The sequence below is a fragment of the Danio rerio genome, chromosome 5 (assembly GCF_052040795.2).
Source record: "Danio rerio strain M-AB ecotype USA chromosome 5, GRCz13ab, whole genome shotgun sequence".
NCBI classification, from domain to species: Eukaryota; Metazoa; Chordata; class Actinopteri; order Cypriniformes; family Danionidae; genus Danio; species Danio rerio.
The window spans coordinates 22,955,566-22,979,654 of NC_141025.1; the positions used below are offsets into that span (position 1 = coordinate 22,955,566).

At 34.4% G+C, this 24,089-nt stretch overlaps 3 protein-coding genes across 14 annotated transcripts in view; 1 reads left to right on the plus strand and 2 right to left on the minus strand.

The window, feature by feature from the left end:
- smarca1 (SNF2 related chromatin remodeling ATPase 1) overlaps positions 1-16,703 on the minus strand; it is an 82,248-nt gene extending 65,545 nt beyond the window's left edge. For 2 of the 6 annotated variants that reach the window (XM_087252169.1, XM_087252168.1), the window contains exons 1-2: positions 6,698-6,743; positions 5,522-5,588 (exon numbers count right to left, since the gene is read on the minus strand). The gene's annotated coding sequence lies outside the window, so the exon portion shown is untranslated. Of the gene's footprint in view, positions 1-5,521; positions 5,589-6,697; positions 6,744-13,970; positions 14,484-15,162; positions 15,231-16,224; positions 16,477-16,649 lie in introns of those variants that run through there. The other 4 variants (XM_087252170.1, XM_087252167.1, XM_087252171.1 and 1 more) reach the window with 4 other exon arrangements.
- Positions 1-18,623, plus strand: part of gab3 (GRB2 associated binding protein 3) — a 45,460-nt gene extending 26,837 nt beyond the window's left edge. The window contains exons 4-11 of one of the 4 annotated variants that reach the window (XM_087253401.1): positions 2,897-3,297; positions 3,745-3,952; positions 5,187-5,239; positions 5,376-5,604; positions 10,575-10,665; positions 10,971-11,055; positions 13,991-14,104; positions 14,361-18,623. In XM_087253401.1, coding sequence (XP_087109527.1) covers positions 3,214-3,297; positions 3,745-3,952; positions 5,187-5,239; positions 5,376-5,604; positions 10,575-10,665; positions 10,971-11,055; positions 13,991-14,104; positions 14,361-14,477 — 981 coding nt within the window. In that variant the 5' untranslated portion in view covers positions 2,897-3,213 and the 3' untranslated portion in view covers positions 14,478-18,623. The remainder of the gene's footprint in view (positions 1-2,896; positions 3,298-3,744; positions 3,953-5,186; positions 5,240-5,375; positions 5,605-10,574; positions 10,666-10,970; positions 11,056-13,990; positions 14,105-14,360) is intronic. The other 3 variants (XR_015491123.1, XM_087253400.1, XR_015491122.1) reach the window with 3 other exon arrangements.
- Positions 18,624-22,019: 3,396 nt separating this feature from the next.
- The window catches only part of arhgef9a (Cdc42 guanine nucleotide exchange factor 9a), a 68,262-nt gene continuing 66,192 nt past the window's right edge, over positions 22,020-24,089 (minus strand). For all 4 annotated transcript variants that reach the window (XM_087253402.1, XM_087253403.1, XM_087253405.1 and 1 more), the window contains one exon: positions 22,020-23,930. In XM_087253402.1, coding sequence (XP_087109528.1) covers positions 23,758-23,930 — 173 coding nt within the window. In that variant the 3' untranslated portion in view covers positions 22,020-23,757. The remainder of the gene's footprint in view (positions 23,931-24,089) is intronic.

Genomic DNA, 24,089 nt, shown 5'->3' on the forward strand with positions numbered 1-24,089 from the left:
ACTCTCTTGAGCTCTAAAAGGAAAAAAACACATAAGAAACTTGCTTTTAAATTAATTTTAGCAGAGACGCAACTGCCAGTCATTTATTAGTTATTCGGGAAGATGTAGCCTAATAAACATGTTTTAATAAAAATAAATAGTTTACTGCACAGTCTCACAGTAGGCTACACTATAAATAATATTTTAATTTATTTATTAATATTATTATTAATATTATTACAATTAAGCTAAAATTGACAAAACGCAGAACCCTTTAAATGTTTGCTTTCATTTTGCTGAAAAGTGCACTTTTACAGTTGCGTAGAGAAACATCCCATTATGCAACTGCAGTCAAGGTATAACACATAATAAATGCCTTTTGCGTTTAAAGATGATCGGCCTGCGAAGTCAAGTTTGCAGTGTTATAAATGGAATAGGTATAGTGCTTAAGTGGATTTACCGCGGATCAACCGAGAAATCTCGTGCGCTGCAGGTAGGCAGAATGATAATCTTTTAAAAATATGCAACTAGGCTATACTGCTATTTGCTCATGCAAAATTAAACAACATAAAATATATTGTAGATCTGTTTTAAGAGCTAAAATACAACATATCGAGTTTGTTTTGACTTAGCTCATGGCCCTAAAATGAAAATAACCTGAAAAAAAGCTATTAAAAAAGGCCTAATAAATAAATAAATTAATAAATAAAATGACGGGTAGGCCTAGAAATTATGGTACATAAGGTTTATGATGGTTTACAATATCACGAAAAAAGCACATTTATAATAGCCTTAGACAAATCTTTGTTTTTACATTTAAAATGATGAAAAAAAGTTATATAGCATATAAAAATTTAACCAATTTTCACGGTAATAACTGTGAATTTTTGTATCTTTTTTAGGTATTTTTCTGGCTACACTAATGCCTTAAAATGTAACCAAGTAATTGTTTTGAATGACATTAGATTGTCACATTTAGCTTTTCCCCAACACTGATGTTGGTTGTGAAGTGTGATGACTCGGTTAAGCTGATTTCACTATATTTATTTACCAGTTAAATGAATAGTCTGATCGTGGGTCAGCTTGCATGTGTGGGCATAATTTGACGTCTTTACCTAAAACTTTAAACATTCATAGGGCTGTTATTTGAAATGAAACGGAAATAAGGAGAATAACATATGATTTAAAGCACTCGTTTGGCACTGAAGCCATCATCCGTCTGCATTAATAAGCGGTATGCATTACCATCGTTAATAAAATTCGTAATAGCGAAACTGCGTATTGCTATTACTATTAAAACGTAGCCTATATTACTGCCTTCAGTAACTTAGGCAGTAATGCAAAGTAATAATAAATGCGAATAAATAGCCTAAATGAAAGAAACAAGAGACCAAAATCAGTCACCAGGTCTAGTGCCCCCCTATGGATTTAAAGTGCCCCCTCAGTTTTGACTTCCTGGCGCCGGGCCTGGTCACACGTTGCTAAAATAATAATTAGCTGTTAATCTCAGCTCAGAAATGAGATTCATTCCATGTAGCAGCAGACTATTGGCTTTTCCTCTAATCTGATTTAATAAAGGAGACTGAGAGAATAAATGACAATAGAAAAATCTCTCATGCTTTTCGCTTCAGTGAAATCTTTTGATCTTGGTCACTGCAGCAGAACACACAGTGATTTGATTCAAATAAAATCTTCAAGGACTTGAATGCAAAGTAGGGACTTTAGGAAAATGCGCTTTTATTTTGTAATGTGGTTGTTTGGAAATCTTAACATTACTGTTTAAAATCTCATTCATCTGAGTCTTCAGAGTCTCACAATCTATCCAAAATTCTTCTGAATTAGTGCTCAAACCAGCAGCCACCTTGATGTCAAAACCTTTATGTCCATTTGACATTCACAGGCATGGGGCGATAACAATTTTCAAGGCGACAACAATTTTTTTAAATGTTCTGCTATACCTTTCCTAAGGTATGTGTAAGATTTATATATATATATATATATATATATATATATATATATATATATATATATATATATATATATATATATATATATATATATATATATATTTATATATATATATATATATATATATATATATATATAAAATATAAATAATATATATATATATATATATATATATATATATATATATATATATATATATATATATATATATATATATATATATAATATATATATATATATATATATATATATATATATATATATATATATATATATATATATATATATATATATATATATATATATATAATAAATCTTACTATTTATTTATTTATTTTTTTGCTGTTGTTGTTTTAGGACACCAGTATCTCCAGCAGAAAAGATAACCAAATATATTGTGTTCAAAGGGGGAAAAAGTTTTAGTTTTTTACTGATTTAGAGCAGTAATCACTATACTGTGAAACCGTGATATTTTTATGGTATTTTTGTGGTATTTCTATTATTATTAGAACAATTAAAAACTTGCTTAAAATTCTTGAAGAAATGTCAAACATTTTATTTTAAATAAAAATCAGAATATTATTAATGTTCATTTCAATCAATTTAATGGATCTTTACTTGCTACAAAACATTTTTTGTGTGTTTATACATACCTTCTGTCATTTTCCTTAGGCTGAGCCTCTGTGTTGTAAAATGTATGCAAATTTAAATAAGTACTCATGCAGCGGAGAATGCCTGTGTTTTAAAAACAAATGTGACATTATGACACAACATACCACAAATTTTCCATATGAATTCCCAGAAGACTAAAAATATATTTAGGAGTAGAGTTTCAAGACGTTTTGTTCTGAATAACATTTATATAATAACTAATCTCCAAAACACTGTTATGTGTATATGAACAACACTCTTGTTCTCATTTTTATTTTGTATGCTTTTCTTTCGCCAGGTGTGACAGCATCTCGAACTCTGAACGTTCGTTTGAGCAAAGCTCGTCTGAGTACACGGAGGATGTGTTTAGCCCCACCCCACGTATTGACACCTCCCCTTCCCCTTTCCTGCTGACTGGGGTGTCGGAGCCCCCTTTTAGCGCACCCTGTGGCCAACTCTCTGTCTCCTCCTCTCTGTCGTCCTGCCTCTCATCTCCCATCTCTCTGCGCCCACCGGACATTTTCAGATTCGACCGGCTCTTCTGTGTGGCATCAGAACCACAAACTCCTCCTCCCCTCCCACCCAAACCCACACACCTTTCCGATCAACACAGTAATGAGGATACAAGCCGTAATCAATCACAACCTGCGCTCCTTCCTCGCAGGACGTCACTTTCAGCAATTGACCACTTTAGGAGAGGTGAGTGAGTATACGCACCGGCCAGGCATATACACTCACCGGCCGCTTTATTAGGTACACCTGTCCAACTGCTTGTTAACACAAATTTCTAATCAGCCAATCACATGGCAGCAACTCGATGCATATAGGCGTGTAGACATGCAGTTCAAACTGAGCATCCAAATGGGGAAGAAAGGGAATTTAAGGGACTTTGAATGTGGCATGGTTGTTGGTTTCTGATGGGCTGGTCTGAGTATTTCAGAAACGGCTGATCTACTTGGATTTTCATGCATTTCTAGGGTTTACAGAGAATGGTCTGAAAAAGAAAAAATATCTAGAGAGTGGCAGTTCTGTAGGTGCAAATGCCTAGTAGATGCCAGAGGTTAGAGGAGAATGGCCAGACTGGTTCGAGCTGATAGAAAGGCAACAGTAACTCAAATAACCACTTATTACAACCGATGTATGCAGAAGAGCATCTCTGAACACACAACACATCCAACCTTGAGTCGCATGGGCTACAGCAGCAGAAGACCACACCGGGTGCCACTCCTGTCAGCTAAGAACCGGAAACTGAGGCTACAATTCACACAGGCTCACCAAATTTGGACAATAGAAGATTGGAAAAATGTTGCCTGGTCTGATGAGTCTCGATTTCTGCTCGTTGAACCAGTTACTAGTAAGATGTACCTAATAAAGTGGCCAGTGTGTATATTGTATGGACAAAAAAAAAAGTCTTTCGTTTAATGTTATGCTCTATTGTTTATTTCATGGTGTCAGAAAATACACTGTTAATAGTAACACTTTGCAATCTTGAAAGTACAAAGTTTACATTTTTCATTTTATTAAGTAATAAATTTTATTTTTATGTCATTGTTTTTTAAATATTTTGTTTATATTTATTTTATGTTTTTACATTTATCAATCATTTGTCAAAAAGTTCTAAATAAAGTAAGAAATATCACATATGAATAAGTAAATCTATGTGTAAATGTAAAAAAGACAGCATCCTTTACATGTGGTCATATGTATACAGTTTAAGTTAAAAAAAAAATTTAATTGTCTACATAACAAACCAGTTATGCAATGACTTGCCTAATTACTTGCCTGGCTATTAATTGATTGAATTTACATAAACGGCTCACTATCATGATATATGATGTTATCAGGATATCAGATTACTTATATTGCAATATGAGATTTTTTATATCATATCGCCCACCCTACACAAAAATATTCTTCGTTTATTTTTGTCTATGAGCAATTCCAGCATTATGGATGTGGCATTTCAAGTAAAAACTTTAAGAAATGAATTCACAGAGAAAGTATATATGCTAACATTATATTGAAACACAAAACAGCTAACCGCAGAGTTATGGGATCAGAAAAAATATCGATCTGTAAACATTTTTAATATTTTAAATGAGGAAAAAAACATGCATTATTGTTTACCAAAAAAGTCTGCGAGTTTACAGTATACAACATACTTTGGACAAATTCTGTGAATTAAACTCCACAACAAATAATAAACTATGCTAATCAAAAGGATAAGAGTTGGCTCACTATAGAACAAAAATGATTAGAATTTATTTGACAGTTTTTTGCATTTTTGAGGAAAAAAGTTTCATTATGGATGTGACGTCTCTCCATTATGGCTGTGACATTTGTGAAATTGCCACTTGTGTGATTTTGGTAAATCAAATATAATACTTTGAAAACATTAAAAGAGACATTTTTAAAGTACTGTATAATACTTGCTTACACACACAAAAAAAAAAAAGAATGGTTTCGATATTTTGGTGAAAACTTTTTTTTTTTCATGGAAAGGTTGACATTTGCATGGTATTGCTCCTATTATAACATGTCGATAAAATTTATTGTATTTTAGCATAATACTGTCTTTTTTTTTTCAGGAGAGTTTGACAGTTCTGGAAGAAACTGGAACAAACGACTGAGCCTCAACTTGGTAATATTCAAATTTAAAGCAGTCAAATGAGACTGGTGAAACTTAAACAGACACTGTAAATAAACATTGATTTGAATTTTCACTGGCAGTAACCTGATGCATCACAGACTGTGCCTTTCTGTATCTCTATTTTTAGCCAATATTTCAGAATACCACAGTAACTGAAAACCACTGTGAGGATTCATATGTGCCCATGGCCTCCCCACCAATCAGCTGCACTGATGTCACTTCAGATGGCTACATACCCATGAGCCCCTCCACCCTGCCCGTCTCCCTACTCACCAACGGCAAACCAGAGCTGCCCTCGCCTTCCAATCCTGACCTTGAGCCTCCTCCAGTCGACCGCAACCTTAAACCAAGAAGACGTAAATATTTTTCATCTCAGTGATTGTAACATGAAGGCTATGATATACTCACAGCTAAAAAAAATTTCGTTCTTTGTTTGGGGCTACAAAGTTAAAGTATACTATGCAGTAATCAAGTGTTAGACATTGAAAAGCAGTGTCTATAAGGCAGCTTTTCAGTTTTTGTTTTGTTTTGTCTCAGAGAAACCTAATCTCCATAGACTGAACAGACGAAAAAAAAAATTTGCAAATTAAAGAAGGTGGAGCTTTGGAGCCATACCCACTTATTGCATAATCATAACAGAGCAGTGCTAGTTCAAATGTGCTTACCAGTAAAAGTAAACTTTTATGCTTTGGCAGATTATGGCAGTGTTGACAGATATAGCCGACTGATTCCAGCCCAAAAGGTCTCCAAAACCCACTCAAACGCACAAATAACCGCCATTACAGTTAAAGACTATCATGGGGGTGGTTGTGGCGATCGTAAGCAGGTATTAAGTGAAGAGCAGGGGGTGAAGAGGTTGGGGTGGGAGTGGTTGGTTCTGTTGGGCTTATTGTAACCAGGTAGTAAGTGAAGAGCAGGGGGGTGGTTTGCATGGTTCTCTTGGGGCAATCATAACATATAATTGGGTAATAAGTGAAGCGCGCGGTAATAAGTAAAACTGCCTATCTGGCAACAGTGTTTATGCTTAAAGTATTGTCCATATTTGTTCATTCTCCAATTTCGCTGGATGTATATTGGAGTATTTGGCATTCCACATCGAGTATCTTAACATAGACACCAGTAATCCAATTTAAGACTCTTAAGACAATACTAAAGAGTTGACCATGTAAACAAGGATTTTTGATTAATTTAATCCGATTAAGGTGATAATCCAATTTAACAGAAATCAGATTAAGACTTGTGGATTATGCTGATTTTTGTCCCATTATTTAAGTGCAGCACAGACATGTAAACACCGCAATCAAACTATTACTGTCGTGTAGGATTTTCAACCTTATTCTCTGCACCAGCCGAGTCAGTGACAGACACCTGCATCACAAAATGCACATGGTGTGGTATCAAATTCCATTAAAATGACCCTCTTCCAGCAGTTCATACTCGCATACTTGCCAATATCATGTGTGTCTTGGGGAGCATGCATGAAATCTTCCTGAATGAAAGTGAAAGTGTCAAACTGCAGTTAAGTTGACAAATTAAATATGAAACACCTGAAATAAGATGAAGATCTGATTGCAATGCCGATAGCATGGTGACGCAATGACGTTAATCAAATTATCAACTATACCATGTAAATAAGAATCATGAAAGGAGCATTCAAAAAGCAACTCATGTAAACACCTTAATCATATTATTGTCTTATTCAGATTAAGGCAAATTATTCAATTACTAATGTCCATGTAAACGTAGTCAGTGTAACAGACTTTAGATGGAGTCATTTAAAAAAGGAAATAAGCACATTTTAACACATGCTAAATATGTTCGGCCAATGACTAATATCTTGCTCAAAAACAGGATGTGAGGTCATAGTTTTGAGATTTTGCATTTCTTTATTCTTTTAAAAATGCTTCCTCGAGTATTTCTAAAAAAAGAGTGATGTGAGTGATGAGAGTGGTTGGTTGCATTAGTTACTAGTCACTGGTCTCATGAAGTAGTTACCCTGACTGAAAATGTTAATTAGCTAACATCAGAGAAACAACCAAATAGAGAAATGGAAATGATCGCATGCGAGCAATTGTATAGAATAGTGATGCACATGTTAAAAATGAATTAGAGGAAGAACAGCGGCTGATATAAGCGTCACACATCACACAACCACATTTATTTCTGTTCAGATTCAGTTTGTTTTTTACTACTGTGCAGTTCATTGGCAGCTTCATCACACAATGAACACGATGACATCATCTATACAATATAACTTTGCTTATATATATATATATATATATATATATATATATAAAAACAATAACTGTTAAAAGCTATTAATTACTTATAAAATTAGCAATTATTAAAGTTATGATAACTAATAACTTATTTTTTTAGATTTTGATTGTACAATAATGTGCACCTTTTTTAAAGCTGCTTTGAAACAATAATTGTGAAATGCACCATACAAATAAACTTGAATCGAGATACTTCAGGACTGTAGAGAAAATGTGACATCTGAACCAGAACTCTCTTTCAAACCAGATAGCTTTTTGTTAACACCCTGTTCAAGTGTGTGATAAATAGTACAAAAGACAGAATAATATTTATAATAATAATACAAACCAAACAATATACATTAAAAAATAGTTATGCCTATATTTCATTAAAGAAGACTGTTAACGCAACTCAGTAAGCCTAGGGTTTACCAACAACATTAAAATGCTAATATGAGAATTTCTTATCAAAGAAATATCAATCTCAACTTGCCTTACCCCATCTATGTTTTTAAGAAGAATCCTCATACGATCATTGTATGCAACCTGCAGCTTATGGAGACTCTCTTTTTTATTATACCACAGAGGAGCTGCATAAAGAACTGCAAGTTCTAAAGAGGTTTACCTTACCCTGCTCCGAACACAAGTAAAACATTCTCACCAGCATATTTGCTTGAGCATATGACTTTGGACGTTCCCTGTACATATCATTATTATCACTCATATCTTCAGTAATGACATGCCCTAAATATTTAAAAGTTTTACTGACACTTAAAACTTGCCCTGACGGCTTGTTATAGACACGTTGCATTAATTTATACCTCACCGTTTTTGACATTGCATAAGCTAAACGTGCATTGTGATTTTTAAAAATGAAAACATATTTTAAATGCACCTTTATTTTTTAAAATATACAGATCCCTCAAACTTAATTCTGAACCTATGTTAGCTTTATTTCAATTATTTAAAGCCTCACAGATTACAAATTGACATTTTTTGCCAGTATGCTATCTTTTTTTAACTTTTTCTTTCACAGTTTAGCGTTTAATGGTACTGGACAAAAAGTAAGATTTTGCTTTTTATTTTTTATTTTTGCTTTTTTTTTTTTATGTAGCACAGCCCAACCTTAACAGTTTTCCACCATTTCCATTTTTATACAATGGTTGTTACATTTGAGGGCCAATGGCATCTACAGCTGAAGTCAAAATTATATATAAAATATATCACATATTATATATAAAATATATATATATATATATATAAAAAATATATATATATATAAAATATATATATATATATATATAAATATATATATATATATATATATACATATAAAATATATATATATATATATATATATATATATATACATATAAAATATATATATATATATATATATATATATATATATATATATACATATATACATATAAAATATATATATATATATATATATATATACATATAAAATATATATTAATATATATATATATATATATATATATATATATATATATATATAAAATCTATATATATATATATATATATATATATATATATATATATATATATATATATATATATATATATAAAATCTATATATATATATATATATATATATATATATATATATATATATATATATAAATATATATATATATAAAAATATATAAATATATAAAAATATATATATATATAAAAAAATATATATATAAATATATATATAGATTAGAACTTGATGATGATAATAATAATAATAATAATAATAATAATAAAATATATATATATATATATATATATATATATATATATATATATATATATATATATATATATTATTATTATTATTATTATCATCATCATCATCAAGTTCTAATCTGTATCAAACCTTTAACTTAATAAACAGTTGTAGTTAATTAAACCAATTGAGAATAACCATACAACAGAACTCAAATAAGCTTGGAAAAAGTAAGCTTAAAAGAATAAATTTCGCAATTGTTTTCAATGACAGACTTCAGACGCTGTTTAAACTCGTCTTTCTACAAACCAGGAGTATGCAAACTTCCATTTTACTACATGGATAGAGTCACATCTCTTTCATACATTTGTCGCAAATTACGTGACATCACCCGGACCGAGGAGCTTGGCCGGGCACGCCCCGGACCGAACCAATTGCATGGATCGAGCGTGCCATTGTTAATATTAGGAGTAAAATAATTATATTTGTGAAGTCAAACATTTTTATTTTGGAGTGAAACACTTTGGAAAAAACTTGAACAAAATTTAAGACCTCGTAAAAACAAAATTAAGACTTTTTAATAACTTTTAAGAGCCTTAATTTACTCATAATTGATTTGTCAACTTTTAATAATTTTTAAGACCCCACAGACACCCTGCTTTACAATTATATTACTGTGAGAAATAGATAAGCATCTTAATGTTCAAACAGGGTGTAGCCTGCTTGTGTGTGTTGGTCACAACTGTAAACAGTATGTGTGAAATTCTTACATTACTTTGAAACTGATCATTTAAAGGGATAGTTCACCCAAACATGAAAACTCTCATTATTTACTCACCATTTACGCATTTCAAACCTTTAAGAGTTTCTTTCTTCTGTTAAACACAAAAGAAGATCTTTTGAATAATGTTGGAAGCATGTAGCCATTGACTTTTTACCATTTGTTTGTCCTACTACGGATGTCAGGTTTTCAGCTTTCTTTAAAATGGCTTTTGTGTTCAGCAAAAGAAAGAAACTCATAAAGGTTAGGAACCACTTGAGGGTGAGTACAGAGTGAGTAAATTGTTATTTTTGGATGAACTATCCCTTTAAGCTAGCTAGACAAAAGCATGAGAGGAAGAGCACGGTCGGGTCAGAGACACAGAGCAGGAACCACAGACAGCAGCTTTGTGTCTTGAGAGCAGGAACAGGGTTCTTTCAGGTCAGGCACCTTCAACACAAAGGAAATGCCTCATTATGCTCAGTGAAAGTGTGTGTTTGTTAGTTCTGTGTGGATGAGAAAAAAATAAAAGATATGGAGTGTTTAACTGTTCTGCATTGTGTTTGACAGCTCGACCGCCGCCTTTAGACTTGCGGGGCCTGTCCACCATTTCTGAATGTCCTTTCCATGTTCCCCTCACACGCGCCATGACAGAACCCAGGTGCAATTTGCACAACACTGTCACTTAATTATGACAAACACACATTTACAGGTCAACATGACCCAAAACAGATCCTCTGCAGCTCTATTTTCCCTCTCAATCCCTTCTTTCTCTGTGTCCTCTTGTCTTGTCACCTGATCTCTGTTTCCTGCCTCTGCAACTCCTAAAGCTTTCTAGTTTACATGTTTGTGAAGTTTATAAAATGTCACACTGATGCTTTAAGTTACTTTGTTAGCGTAAATAATGGTGACACGTTGTTCTATATTTGAATGCTGAAGTGTTTTGTGTTGTTTGTTTGTCTCCAGCACTTCACTTCAGTGTACTCCTTTGGACAGACGGCGTGTTTGGTGCTTAAATGGCTCTGAACAGGATGGCAGCATCACTCCAACAGTAAAACAACTTCCTGTCTTAGCATCTCATTAATCATTGCTTGCTATATTTTTTAAAGCTAGAAAGATCAAAAGGGCAACAGAAGGAGAAAAAAAAAAAATATATATATATATATGTGTGTGTGTGTGTGTGTGTGTGTGTGTGTGTGTGTGTGTGTGTGTGTATATATATATATATATATATATATATATATATATATATATATATATATATATAACAAGAAAAACAATAAATCTCATAAGAAAAGTCTCCCAAAAAAAACAGTAACTTACGTAAAGCAGAATGCAAAAAATTATTTTAAAAAAATTATTTTATTGTGCCACAAAATATAAATTCATTCCCTTAACTAAACTATGTGTCAGCAAATTTACTATTGTATTAACTTGTTTAAAGTTCATTGTATACACAATTTACTAAATGATTTTACTAATTTGTTACCTTGCTTCAAGCAGATTGTGTGTACAATTTACTAGGTCACTAATTCATTTTAAATACACACTTTTCATGAATTCAATACTGTGTTTTCAGTATAGCAGGGGTGTCCAAACTCGGTCCTGGAGGGTCAGTGTCCTGCATAGTTTAGCTTCAACTTCCTTCAACACCTCCCTGGATGTTTCTAGTATACCTAGAAAGGGCCTGATTAGCTAGTTCAGGTGTTTAATTAAGGTTGGAACTAAAATATGCAGAACACTGGCCCTCCAGGTCAGGATTGAGTTTGGACACCCCTTAACTATAGTGTATATGCTTGACTAGTTTATCATGAACACATTTTATTCATTTGTTACCTAATTTTAAGTATCGTAAGCACAATTACTAATTAGTTTATTTGATTGAAGTACACTGTGTGCACCTTTTACTAACTAATTCCAATTATTTTAAGTGTTTTGTTTGCAAGATTTACTAAATTGTGAACTAATTTTTCATACAGCATGTTTAGGTTTTATGAATTGGCTCTCTTACTTTTTTTTACCTCATTTTTGTATAGCATGTAAAGGTTTTACTAACAAGTTGTCTCATTTTTTTTTTCAAAAAATTCAATAAGCTCTAGGCAAATTTACTACCCTTTCATTAGGTTAATGGATGTTTTTGCCCCATTGACTTCCATTATAACAACATTTATTGATTGCAAATCCATGACAGCATATTATCTTATATTCTTGATTGTTGGTGGTTTTCCTTTTTGGGAAGAGATGAAATTTGTCATTTTTGCTGTGGATTGTCAGAAGCAGTGCAAAAAAAAAGCATAGTTTCCAGCTTTTAAATGGAACATAGCGTGTGTGTGTGTGTGTGTGTGTGTGTGAGAGAGAGAGAGAGAGACCTAAGCACGTAGTAAACATAGTGGGCCCTATCATACACCCGATGCAATAAGGTGCAAGACATGCATGGCTTAATTTGTTACTGTTTTCAGACCAGCGCAACATTAATTTTTTCATTTTGTGCCACGCTGTTTAAATAGCAAATCCATTTGCGCCACTGTGAACTCATGGTTGTGCTGGTCTGAAAAGCAGGTGTTTTAGGGCGCGTTGCTATTTTGAGGATTTGAAATAGACTGCGTCATTGACCAACTAAAAGCAGGTCTAAAATCCAGCGCAGAGCATGTAGTTATGTGCCTATGCAGGTCCAAATGCTTACACATTGCTTAATAAACACAGGATGTACAGCAATACACAAATATATTTACATATGAAATGATTAAAGCGTTCCAAAAATTATTATTACCAACATAAATATTTAAAAACACACTGCCTTCATGCCTACTCATGTCCAGGTGCTTTTTTTCTGTTTATTTATGACAATTTGTATTAGTATAACACTATTAAGAGTATTATTTATTATATGCACATTTATATTTGTTTTATTAAAAACAAGTTTAGAACTATCCGCCTGTCAGGTTTGGAAGACCTATGTATCACCATATAAGACAATAGGAAGTGTTTGGATTTAAGTTTTTTTTTACCACACTTCATTATTATTGTTAATTTATATAAAAGCTTGAAAGTTTGGATTTCTAAAGGGTTAATGCTGCAAACTGATGATTAAAAATAAAATTGACAAATTTGACCTTTTCCCAACAGGTAAAATGCATGATTCGAAAGGGTAGTCAATTTGAACAATACATAAGGGTTAAGACAATTCTGCACACAATTTACTAATCTGTTTCCTTGCATTATGTGTATACAATTTACTAATAGTTTTTTTTACAATTTTTTACCATGCTTTAAAGACCTGGGGCCTCATGTATCAACGCTGCGTACGCACAAAAACTTTGCGTACGCCAGGTTTCACGCTCAGAATCGCTCACGTTTGGATTTACTAACCATGAACTGAACGTGGGAATGTGCGCAGCTTCACGGCAGCTTTCTGGCTGGCGTACGCACATTTTTTGTGCGTGTCTGTTTTATTTCCATTGGCGACTCCTAGAGGCAGTTGTGTTAAATTGCTCTCTACAAAGTGTCTGAGCCTTGCAATGGCAGCTGTATGAGACGGGTTCATCTAGCAGGTATATAAGGTTTCCATACCATACATTTGACCAGCTAAACATTAAAGCACAATTTGCAGCGGTCGCCTGTTTTCCCAATGTAATCTGAGCTATCTACTGCACGCACATTGCTATAAAGACACTATCTGAAGATGAATTTGCATGCGTGAATCAGAAACATTTCCATTCAATAAATGTGCAAATAAAATATGATGCACAATCTTATTAATGATTCCTACTTGTCTTTCTCGTGATAAATAGCAGGCAAAATCTGAGATGTAGCGGGGGGAAACATTCACAGCTTTGTGCGTACGCAATGTTTTAGTATGATTTCCACGCAAGTCTTAGTACATGAGGCCCCTGGTTTCTGAAAATGTAGCTTTTTTATCAAATAAATAAATATGAGGCAGTATTAAAGCACTGTGGTCATATTTACATGCGTTTTCCTTTGTCCAGGACTCTCGGCAGATGTTGTTTCCATCTTGTGACTCTGCTCCCTGGATGAGGCCTTCTCAGCTGGATTACTTGTCACTTGACTTCAACTCTGCCTCTCCGTCACCTGTCCAGAAGGTCAGTGGTAGACTTGGTCAAAAAGGACTCCATTACAAACATTCATTTAGTGTGTGTTTGTGTGTTGCGTTTTAGTGCTATCTGCCAAAATGATCCTTTCTGGTGCCCATCATGAATCTTCATTGACTCAGTATTTCCTGTTTTGGTGGCTTTATCATCATCGCTCAGCTATAAACATGACACGGCGCAAAATCTGCCTGCAGTTTTGATAACGGTTAGTCATGCTTATTCATGTTTGTATTGTTGATGCTTTCAGAAACCATTGCTGGCAGACGAATACAGGGTGGACTATGTGAAGGTAGATGAGAAGAAGACCCAGGCTTTACAAAGCACCAAGATGGAGTGGAAGGATGTCCGTCAGTCAAAACCTTAAAGACTTCTATGGGGGGAAGAAAAAAAAAAGATAATCCATTTAAACTGTTACATGGTTCAAAACTTGATTTGTTCTCATCTCCTACAATTTCAGGTACATTTTACACTGCTGTGAAAGGAGGAAGTACAGACATTAACATTAAGAAATAAAATGGCATATTATTCAGGAAATTATTTCAGAATAAAAGACTTTAAATGCAGGGAATCATGATTAAAGCTATTGGTTTTGTTGTCCTTAAACCAGAGAGAGTTTGCTAAAGATTAGTGGCTTGTAAAAGAAGATTGCTTAGTTCTACAATATAAATTATACAGTCATAACATTACTAAATAAGGGAAAATATATTAGAATGATTGAGTTTATGTGCACCCTTACCATTAATTAATTTGTGTTCAGTAATATCTTTAAAAATCATTCATGTCCACCAAGGATGTATTTATTTTTACAAAATATTATTCAATAAATAACTGATTTATAATGATATTTTTTCCAGTGAGGGCAAGCTGAATTTTCGCCATCATTACTCGATTCTTTAGTGACAGATGATCCTTCAAAAAAAATCCTTATTCAGGCCCATAGCTAGCCTGGTTAAAAAAGGGGTGGTTCTTTTTTCTTAAAATATGGATCTTTTTGCAGTTATACGCCTCATTTTCTGTTTATCTATTAGGTTTAAATACTTTTTAAGCACCTTTTTTTTGCTGGGTTAGCTTGCCGGATGGTGATCAACCACACGTTTGGATGTACCAAAAACATTTCCTAAAGATGTAGAGGAAGAAAAATATGAAAATAATGCTTATTTTTCAAATAAAAACTCATTGCACCATATTTCATTAGGAAAAAAAAAGATGCTATTCAAGTTTTAAATTAAAAACTTGCCTATCGTCATTTATTAGGCAAACACAAACTGGCCAGCACATTCAACTTTCCTTAGTTGCGCTGAAGCAACATCCAAAAGAGGATTTTGTCTGGTCTTAAAACCTTCTTCTGTGGTTATTTTCACAATTTATTATGGCATTAAACTCAAAATAGGACAAATGAGCTTATGTATATATTTTAAGCAATTAAATATGTCATTCCTAAATAAATTTGTTAATTTCTTAACCAAGGAAATCTTACATAGACAAAAACCGTAGTGCACATTTTTGTAAACACGTAACTGATTCAAAATAAAAGTTTAAGACATGACTGCGTAATTTATGTCGAACACCAAGGTAATCTGCATTAACAAACTGACATTCAGACAATGACAAAAGCATCTCATCTAAAACATCTCCAAATCTTTAAGAGCATATGATTTTTGATCGACTAAGGTACAAATGAACAGCAAAATATGTGTGAAATGAGCATTTATTATAGACCCTTTAATCAATATGCAGATTTGCTGCATAACAAACATTTATTATTAAAGTTACAATTTGGATCTAATTGCTGTCACTTTTAAACAATTAAATACATCATTGCTGGATTAATTTCTTTATCAAAGAAACCTCACAGAGCCGAAAATCGTTGAATAGTGCACATTTTTGTAAACACGTTTCAAAATAAAAAGTTAAGACATGACTGTGTATTTTATATTGAGAAAACAAAGTAATCTACTTTAGCAAACTAGCATCCAGACAATAACAAAAGCATGAATCTCATCTAAAAACATCTCCAAATCTTCAACAGTATATGATTTTGTTCGACTCAAGGTACAAATGAACAGCAAAATATTTATGAAATAAGCATTAATTGTTGATCGTTTACTTACCTTAACATGTGCACTCATTGGTACCTTTATTTTGAAATAATTCCCTGAAAGCAACAGCTGTTTTTCACAACTGATGTATGAGACTCGAACGTCACATTGCTGTTGCGTCCCAATTCGCTTACTTATACTACGCCCTAAAAGTATGTACTTTTTTTGTGAAGGAAAAATATATACTTTTGAATGTGTACCAGAAGAGTATCAAAGTGCTTTTAAGGCAAGTCATTTCACTCGACAGCCATCTTTGAAACGCCTTTCGGACAGTATGCTCGGGCATGCTTGAATGAGGAAACATCAAATTCTCCAAAACTGCTTTCTAAGCTTACCAATGAATTTCATATTAAGAATCACAAATACAATTACACAAAAACTGTGTTGTTAGTTTCATTTCTAAACATCTAAATCACACAAAATATGTAGAAACTCACCTCTGGTCCGAGCCCCTCCTTCAGAGTATTGGCAGACAATAGCGATCGATGATTGGCTCCTGTACTAGAAGGCGGGCATTATTCGGCATATAGCGATCGATGATTGGCTCCTTCACCATATTGACCATTACACTTTTTCCCAATCAAAAAGATAACATTTAACAGATCGTTGTGTTGCTTAGTTATGATCCCTGTCAATCATCCACACATTATCCACATTTCCATTATATTTAATTTCCTACCTTACTGGAGAAACAGCAGCAGGTTAATATTTCATGCAGAGAAATCTCATCAGGTCTTTGGATCATTATCCATTCAGATGTTAATGTCCAACCACGTCTTTATATAAGTTCAGTATTGTTGTTGCAGATAAAATATAACACAGAAAATGTGATTTAAAGTCTTCCCAGTTGGCTGGATATTGATTAACAGTCAAACAAACATCTTAACAGAAGCCTCTCTACTTGATGGTTGGTCCCGCGCGTCCACCATGTTTGTAGTTTATTTACACTTTTCACCCACGTTTGTAGTTCTAATAGAATTTACATCCAGCGCACAATGTACTGTGGGCAATATCAGCAATTAGCGTATGAAAATCGAGTCCCACCTGACAATTGGGCCCGCCTAGGACCCTGGGTGGTCCTAGGTATACTTTGTATACCTACATCTAGGTATATACACATATCTATGTGTCTTTCTGTGGTTTACCATACAAACAAGTTCATTCATTCATTTTCTTGTCGGCTTAGTCCCTTTATTAATCAGAGGTCGACACAGTGGAATGAACCGCCTACCCATCCAGCAAGTTTTTACGCAGCGGATGCCCTTCCAGCCGCAACCCACCTCTGGGAAACATCCACACACATATTCACACACTCACACTACGGACAATTTAGCCTACCCAATTCACCTGTACCGCATGTCTTTGGAAACCTACTAATTCTATTTCAAATACAATTCAAGACGGATAGTATGCGAATTGGGACGCAGCATGCCTTATTTGCGAATTCTGAAATAATGTTTTCAAGGGTGTCATGAAGTCTTTAATTCAATGGTCTCAAACTCAATTCCTGGAGCTCTGCAGAGTTTAGCTCCAACCATCTCCAACTCACACTTGCTTAGTCTTGAACACCTTGATTGGTTGGATCAGCTGTGTTTGATTAGCGTTTGAGCCAAACTGTGCAGAGCTGTGAACATTTATTAATTTATTTTTTCAAGTATTCCCCAAAGTGATGTTTAACAGAGCAAGAAAGAATCGAGTTTGAGGCCTATGCTTTAAGTAAACATGAACATATTACGTATTTATGATGTGTACAATCACTGAAGGGCGTCACAGAAAATCGAAATGTCTCTTGCACTGATTAAGAAACACATTGGAGACGAAGTTTAGCATGGACTTAATGTATTACAATAAGAGAGTCGGAGCACTGTAAACCACACACTGTGACTGAACGCTGAAACTGAATGAAGGAAGCTAATGTTTTGTAGAAGGGAAATCTGCCTTTTCTTTTTCTAGATTGAATGTTGTGTGAATATTGAATGTTTAATATGTTAAACTACTGTCACGGGATCATGAACGTCTGTCAACACTTATCGGAATGTATTTTTCCTCGATAAACAGGCATTACGAATGTATTTGTGTCTTGGGTTGCCATGTCATGCTGTGCTTATATGACATTCGCTGTATTGACGAGCACAACAACTATCACTGTGACATTCATCGGATGTTCTTCAGTGTATGCTTTATTGTTTCATGAAGAAATGTAATACATGAGAGAGAGAATGAGCGAGGGATGTGTGTGTGTGCCTGTGTGTGTGTGTGTGTGAGTGTGTATGTGTGCCCAGAAATTTAGAGACCTACTAACCTGTGTGAATCAATGGATGTTTATCCGTCAGCAGGTAATATTGTGATGCGTATTGAACACAATAAATCACTTTAAAACAGTTCAGCTCAATAAACTGAAAACAAATGACTGTTTCTTTTGATCATTACATTTCATTAAATGTGTACTTTGCTACAAGTGTATATTACTTCTTTGTAATATTATGTATTACTAAGTTTCTTCTGTTCACTACTGTATCAATGCTTTTATTTAATCATAAATACAGTAGCTTAAATATTGTAAAATAAAATACAGTTCAAGTTTAAACTCCACAAAATTTTACACCTTACATGTTTTATTGCCCCTTTTCCTTCTCATAAATCCTTTCGAAATATATGTATTTTTTTCATCCTGGGAAGGTATTTTAAATTGGTCATTGCTTTAAGTTCAATATTACAAATTGACTGTTGTTATAGGTTAAGGAACTTCCGGTGAAAGCTTTATGTGACTATTTTCAATTTCATACAGTTTCTTTTACAGCATCGATGTTGTAATGTAACTTAAACGGTCTTTCATCTCTTTTTATGCTTTACACAACCAAATGGATGCTTAAGCCTATTTAACTGACAGAAACTCCATTGAACATACTGGAGTAAAATTATTTCCATATTTTAAAGACATGACGTATAAAAAATATAATATATTGCAGTTCTTATTGTTTGGTCTGATACCCACTTTGTATTGTATCTCAGCCATCAGTATCTTTTTTTTTTTTTTTTAAGAAATCAGATGAACACAGCGATTTTGTATGGGATGACAATTAACCGGAAGCCCTGGGACGGGCTAACTGAAATCAAAAGTCTGTGTTCATATACCCCATTTGTGACTAGATAAATTTTTCTAAAGGGGTGTTTGAGTGTCACCCAGTGGAAATTTTTGGTACAACATCAAAACAAAATCTCAAAAGAACCTTAATTTTTGTGATATCATCTTCAAATTTGGAACACAAATTGTTTAGATATTTGGCTTTAGTTTTCCACCAATTGGATAAACAAAATGCTTGACAAAATATCAACTTAACGATCTTTACATAATAATCAATGAAGAGGTGACAATGTGGTTTTGATTTAAATGATATAAACCAAATAAAAAAATCAAGCACTTTTTTTTTACTTCAGTTTTCTATAGGGTATATGCACAGTTAGGGTGTACTCACACTATGTACAATTGCCTTGAACCGGGCCAAAGCACACTTGTCCCCTCTCCCATCTCCCCCGACGGCCTGCACTCACATTACATTTAGGCCTGGGCACGATTACGTCATCATCCATACTACGCTGTTTAGTAAGTGCTTTCGATTCAGCACAGTGGAGATTTCTTTAGTTATTATAACATTTAAATCGTTTGATATGCAGTGACACACAGTCAAATATTTTGCTGAACAGATCAGCCACTTTTGACGCTCATAAACAACCATAGAGTACTCGTGCTGCAGGAAATAGGAGGTTTGCTGAAGGTGCGCATCTGTCATGCAGTGAGCGGTTTGCGTCTTTAATAAACTGCGACAGTTTGCGTTCACTGAACAGTAAGAATAATTAATTAATCCATATGAAACAGTCCCTAAAAGTCATGTCTCGCTTTCAGTTTCGAGCTAAAGCGCGTTTTGCACTTACACACAAGTGTACCGCGCCAAAGCCCAAGTGGACCGCGCCAAAGCCCAAGTGAACCGCGCCTGAGCTCCATTCAGAGCACTCACACTTCTCAAACGATCTGGGAAACGGGCCTTTTTATTTGTTTATTTTAACATCCTGATTCCATTGTTGTTGTTTTTTTGCATTTTATTAGCCCAAAAACCATAACCTAAATAGCCTGGTCCGTCATGTTTTAGAGTCCTCTTGCAACATTTCCATTACATGCTATTTGCAGAAAATGCAGAACGCTTTCGTAAATTGGTTGTGGTGTGAAAAATGCAGCACGTTTTATTAATTTGTTTGCATTGTGTGAAAATGCAGCTCGTGTGCTATCAAACGAATGAAGATCTTGTCTCAATTTGCTGGCTTTTTGTAATTGCATGTGTTTTCTTTAATTGCAGCACGTTAACCATAGTTTTTTCACATTGATAAACGGTGAGTGTGACTCAATTTTTTTACAGTTTCTTTTATAGCATTGATGTTGTAATGTAATTAAATTATAACCAGTTAAATAGAATTCAGCATTCATTTAGTTGTTCAAGCGTAAAACGAGATAAATATCTATTTAAATGCACGAGCTTATCAGCAGGCTAGCACAGAAACTCTATTGAAAATACTTTAATAAAATAAATGTTCATATTTTAAAGACATGGCGCTGAAAATGTAATTTAATGGAGTGCTTCTTGTACATTCTGAAACCCACTTTATATCATATAACAATCAGGCAGTGAAGATCGTTGATTTTGCAGCAGCATACAGTTCACCAGAAGCGTTTCACCCAGGTTACTGAAAAATTAAGCCTTTTTGCATATCTGCATATATCCTATTATTCTGAACATACACTACCTGACAAAAGTCTTGTTGCCGATCCCATTTCTAAGAGCAACAAATAATAACTTGACTTCTAGTTGATCAATTGAACAGAAGTGGCAGAAGGTTTATCAGATGAATCATTCATTGAACTGCATCCCAATCATCATAAATTCAGCAGAGACTTATTGGAACCCACAAGAATCAAGATTCTCACAGATTCAGTCAAGTTTGGTGAAGGAAAAGTCATGGTTTGGGGTTACATTCAGTATGGGGAGTGCGAGAGATCTGCAGAGAGGATGGCAACATCAAGAGCCTGAGGTATCAAGACATTTGTGCTGCCCATTACTTTACAAACCAAAGGAGAGGGCAAATTCTTCAGCTGGATAGTGCTCCATCTTATAATTCAGCCTCCACATCAAAGTTCCTGAAAGCAAAGAAGGTCAAGGTGCTTCAGGATTGGCCATCCCAGTCATCAGACATAAACATTTTTGAGCATGTCTGGGGTAAGATGGAGGAGGCATTGAACTTTGATGATCTTGATGAACTCTGGGAGTCCTGCAAGAACGCTTTCTTTGCCATTCACTTGTTTAAAAGGTCATTGCAGAGATGTATGGATGCAGTCCTCATAGGAGTCATATAGACAACATTCATTCTTTTTCCACTGCACCATGACTATTAATTTCTATACTTAACATTATTTCTGTTAAGTGACAAGACTTTTGTCTAAGCAAAGTCAGACTTTATTGTCCTAATTAAATAATTAAAACTCAAGGCATGATCATATTTAATTTTGGTAAAATAAGCATAATCTAGAGGCCTTTGCCTTTAACATATGCCCCTTCTGATACCAAATGATGAACTAGAAGTCAAGTTATTATTTGTTATTCCTAAAACTTGGAGTCCTTAAGACTTTTTGTCAGGTAGTGTACATTCTTATTTGTTAAAGTTGTAGTTTAAATTTCAAAATAAAACAAGTTATGTTTAGCAAACCTGAAAAAAAAAACAATCAAAGAGGAACAAAAGAAGCACGTATTCAGTTTAACTCTGTTTTCTCCATAATGAAGTTTATTATGAAATAATGATATAATGTTCTTATTTCAATCAGATCACCGATCAAAAATATTAAACTCATATTTTCCTTTGTAACATAATAATAGTTTCATGTGGCACTTAGTACACATGTGTGACGTGTTTCTTCCATACTGTCCTCTTACATTTTTTATGCCCTGAAAGGGTCTTTAGCACTCCAGAAGAAGCTGTAAAATATATAAAGAGGATCAAGATGGAAAAAAAAGAACATCACACTATAATAGAATAAATAATGTTTTATAGCAATACTTTAAATATTGTGATTGGACTAAATACTATCCTTTGAAAGTTATCAGACAAAACCCGAATATACCATAAATTAAATTTTGCACAAGTCCCTTTATTTTGGGAAAAAATAAATATATATATATATGTATATATATACTGTATATATAGAGAGAGAGAGAACCAAAAACAACCAAATGAAATCCAAAGAGAACTGAAATGCTATGTCATGCTAATCCTAGCAGCGATAACCAAATTTCACTGACTTAATTTTCGCCTGAGAAGTCACATGGCGGGGTACCAGCTCATGGGGTTGGCATTCACTCATGCCAATGCACCTGTTAGAGGAAAATTTGGCAACCAGACAATTTTGGCATGTTAGAGATGAATTGGCACGTCATTACGAGGTTGAGCAGCAGGATTACAGTCGACCTGGTCTGAATATCATCTCCTAGAAAATGAAAACATGATTGAGAGGTGGTATTATTACTCTTTTTTCCCTCCCCCCCTGATCCGGTCATGTGTCAGGTTGGTGATGGGAGAGAGGAATTAATGATCAAGCCAAAATCGAGACCTCAGGAAAAACCAGGCTCTGGTGTAAACACGCTACAGAGGTGCAGATCCTCCTTTGGCTTTCTCTGGTCTGTAGTTTATTCAAGGTAAACTAAAACTAATTGATTGATTGGTTGATTGATTGTGGGTTCTCTGAATGTAGATCCCAGTAGATTCATAGAAACAACTCGTGACAAATTTGCAGATTGTGATCCACTGTTCTTAGAGACCCGTACAAAGAGAATTACACAAATAAAAAAGACCTGCAATGAACTGAAACTCATGCAAAATCAACAAAAAAGTGCAGCAGGTTCCATCCGAGGAGAAGTTGTCCAGGAGAAACAAACAAAAAATCTTCAGCTTTGACCAGCTTGCGAAAACTGTTGGGAAAACATGTGGAGTATGAGATCGAGAGAGGAAAAAGAGAGACTGGGTGAAAGAGAATGCCCCAAATAGTCACAGTGCACGGAGGAACACCAGGGCGGCGCTAGAGAGCAAGAGTCTTTACGGTGATTTAGTGCTTAAAAAGGTGAAAACTCACTTTCAGTCAATTTGTGAAGAGAAGAAGAGGAAATCATAGGTGATCTTATGTTTTACGTCTGGTTTCAGAATTTAAAACCTCTCTAAAAAGAGAGCGCTGAGGGATAAAATGTGTTTTGAGTACGTGTGAGATCTTCTTTTTGGATGAATATGGTGATGTGGTGTGCAGAATTCAGTGCAGCCGGCCCGGCGAGGTGTCCCCGTAACCCCAGTAAAAGAAATACGCCTGGTAAACCCCGGTAAAGCAAGGTCCGTCCTCTCTCCTGTAGTTTGTGTGTTGCGTCGGTCCTCAAGTCCCGCAGTTGTATCTTAAATAGAATAGTGCTTTTCCAAGTATACAGAGGCAGAATATCTGACCCCTGGTGGATGTGTGGTCTATTTTTTAAAGGGTGCTAACCGACTGAAGTTCTGCCAGAAGGGGGATGTGCTGCGTTTGGGCTCGTACTCGTATCCGTCTGCCTGCCCGTAGCCGTCAGGAAGGAGGTACTGCCCGGGGTTCATTGGGTCCACTGGAGGTGGGTATGCTGGTGGAACCGACCGGCCCACACCTGAAAACACACACACACAATACACAAACATTAATCTCAAATCTTCTCTGTGGTTAAAGTCTCCTTGAAATTAAAATATGTTTATACAGTGCTCAGCATATATAAGAACACCCCGCAAAAATCTCTAATTTAAATTAATATTTTCTAAAGCTTTACAAT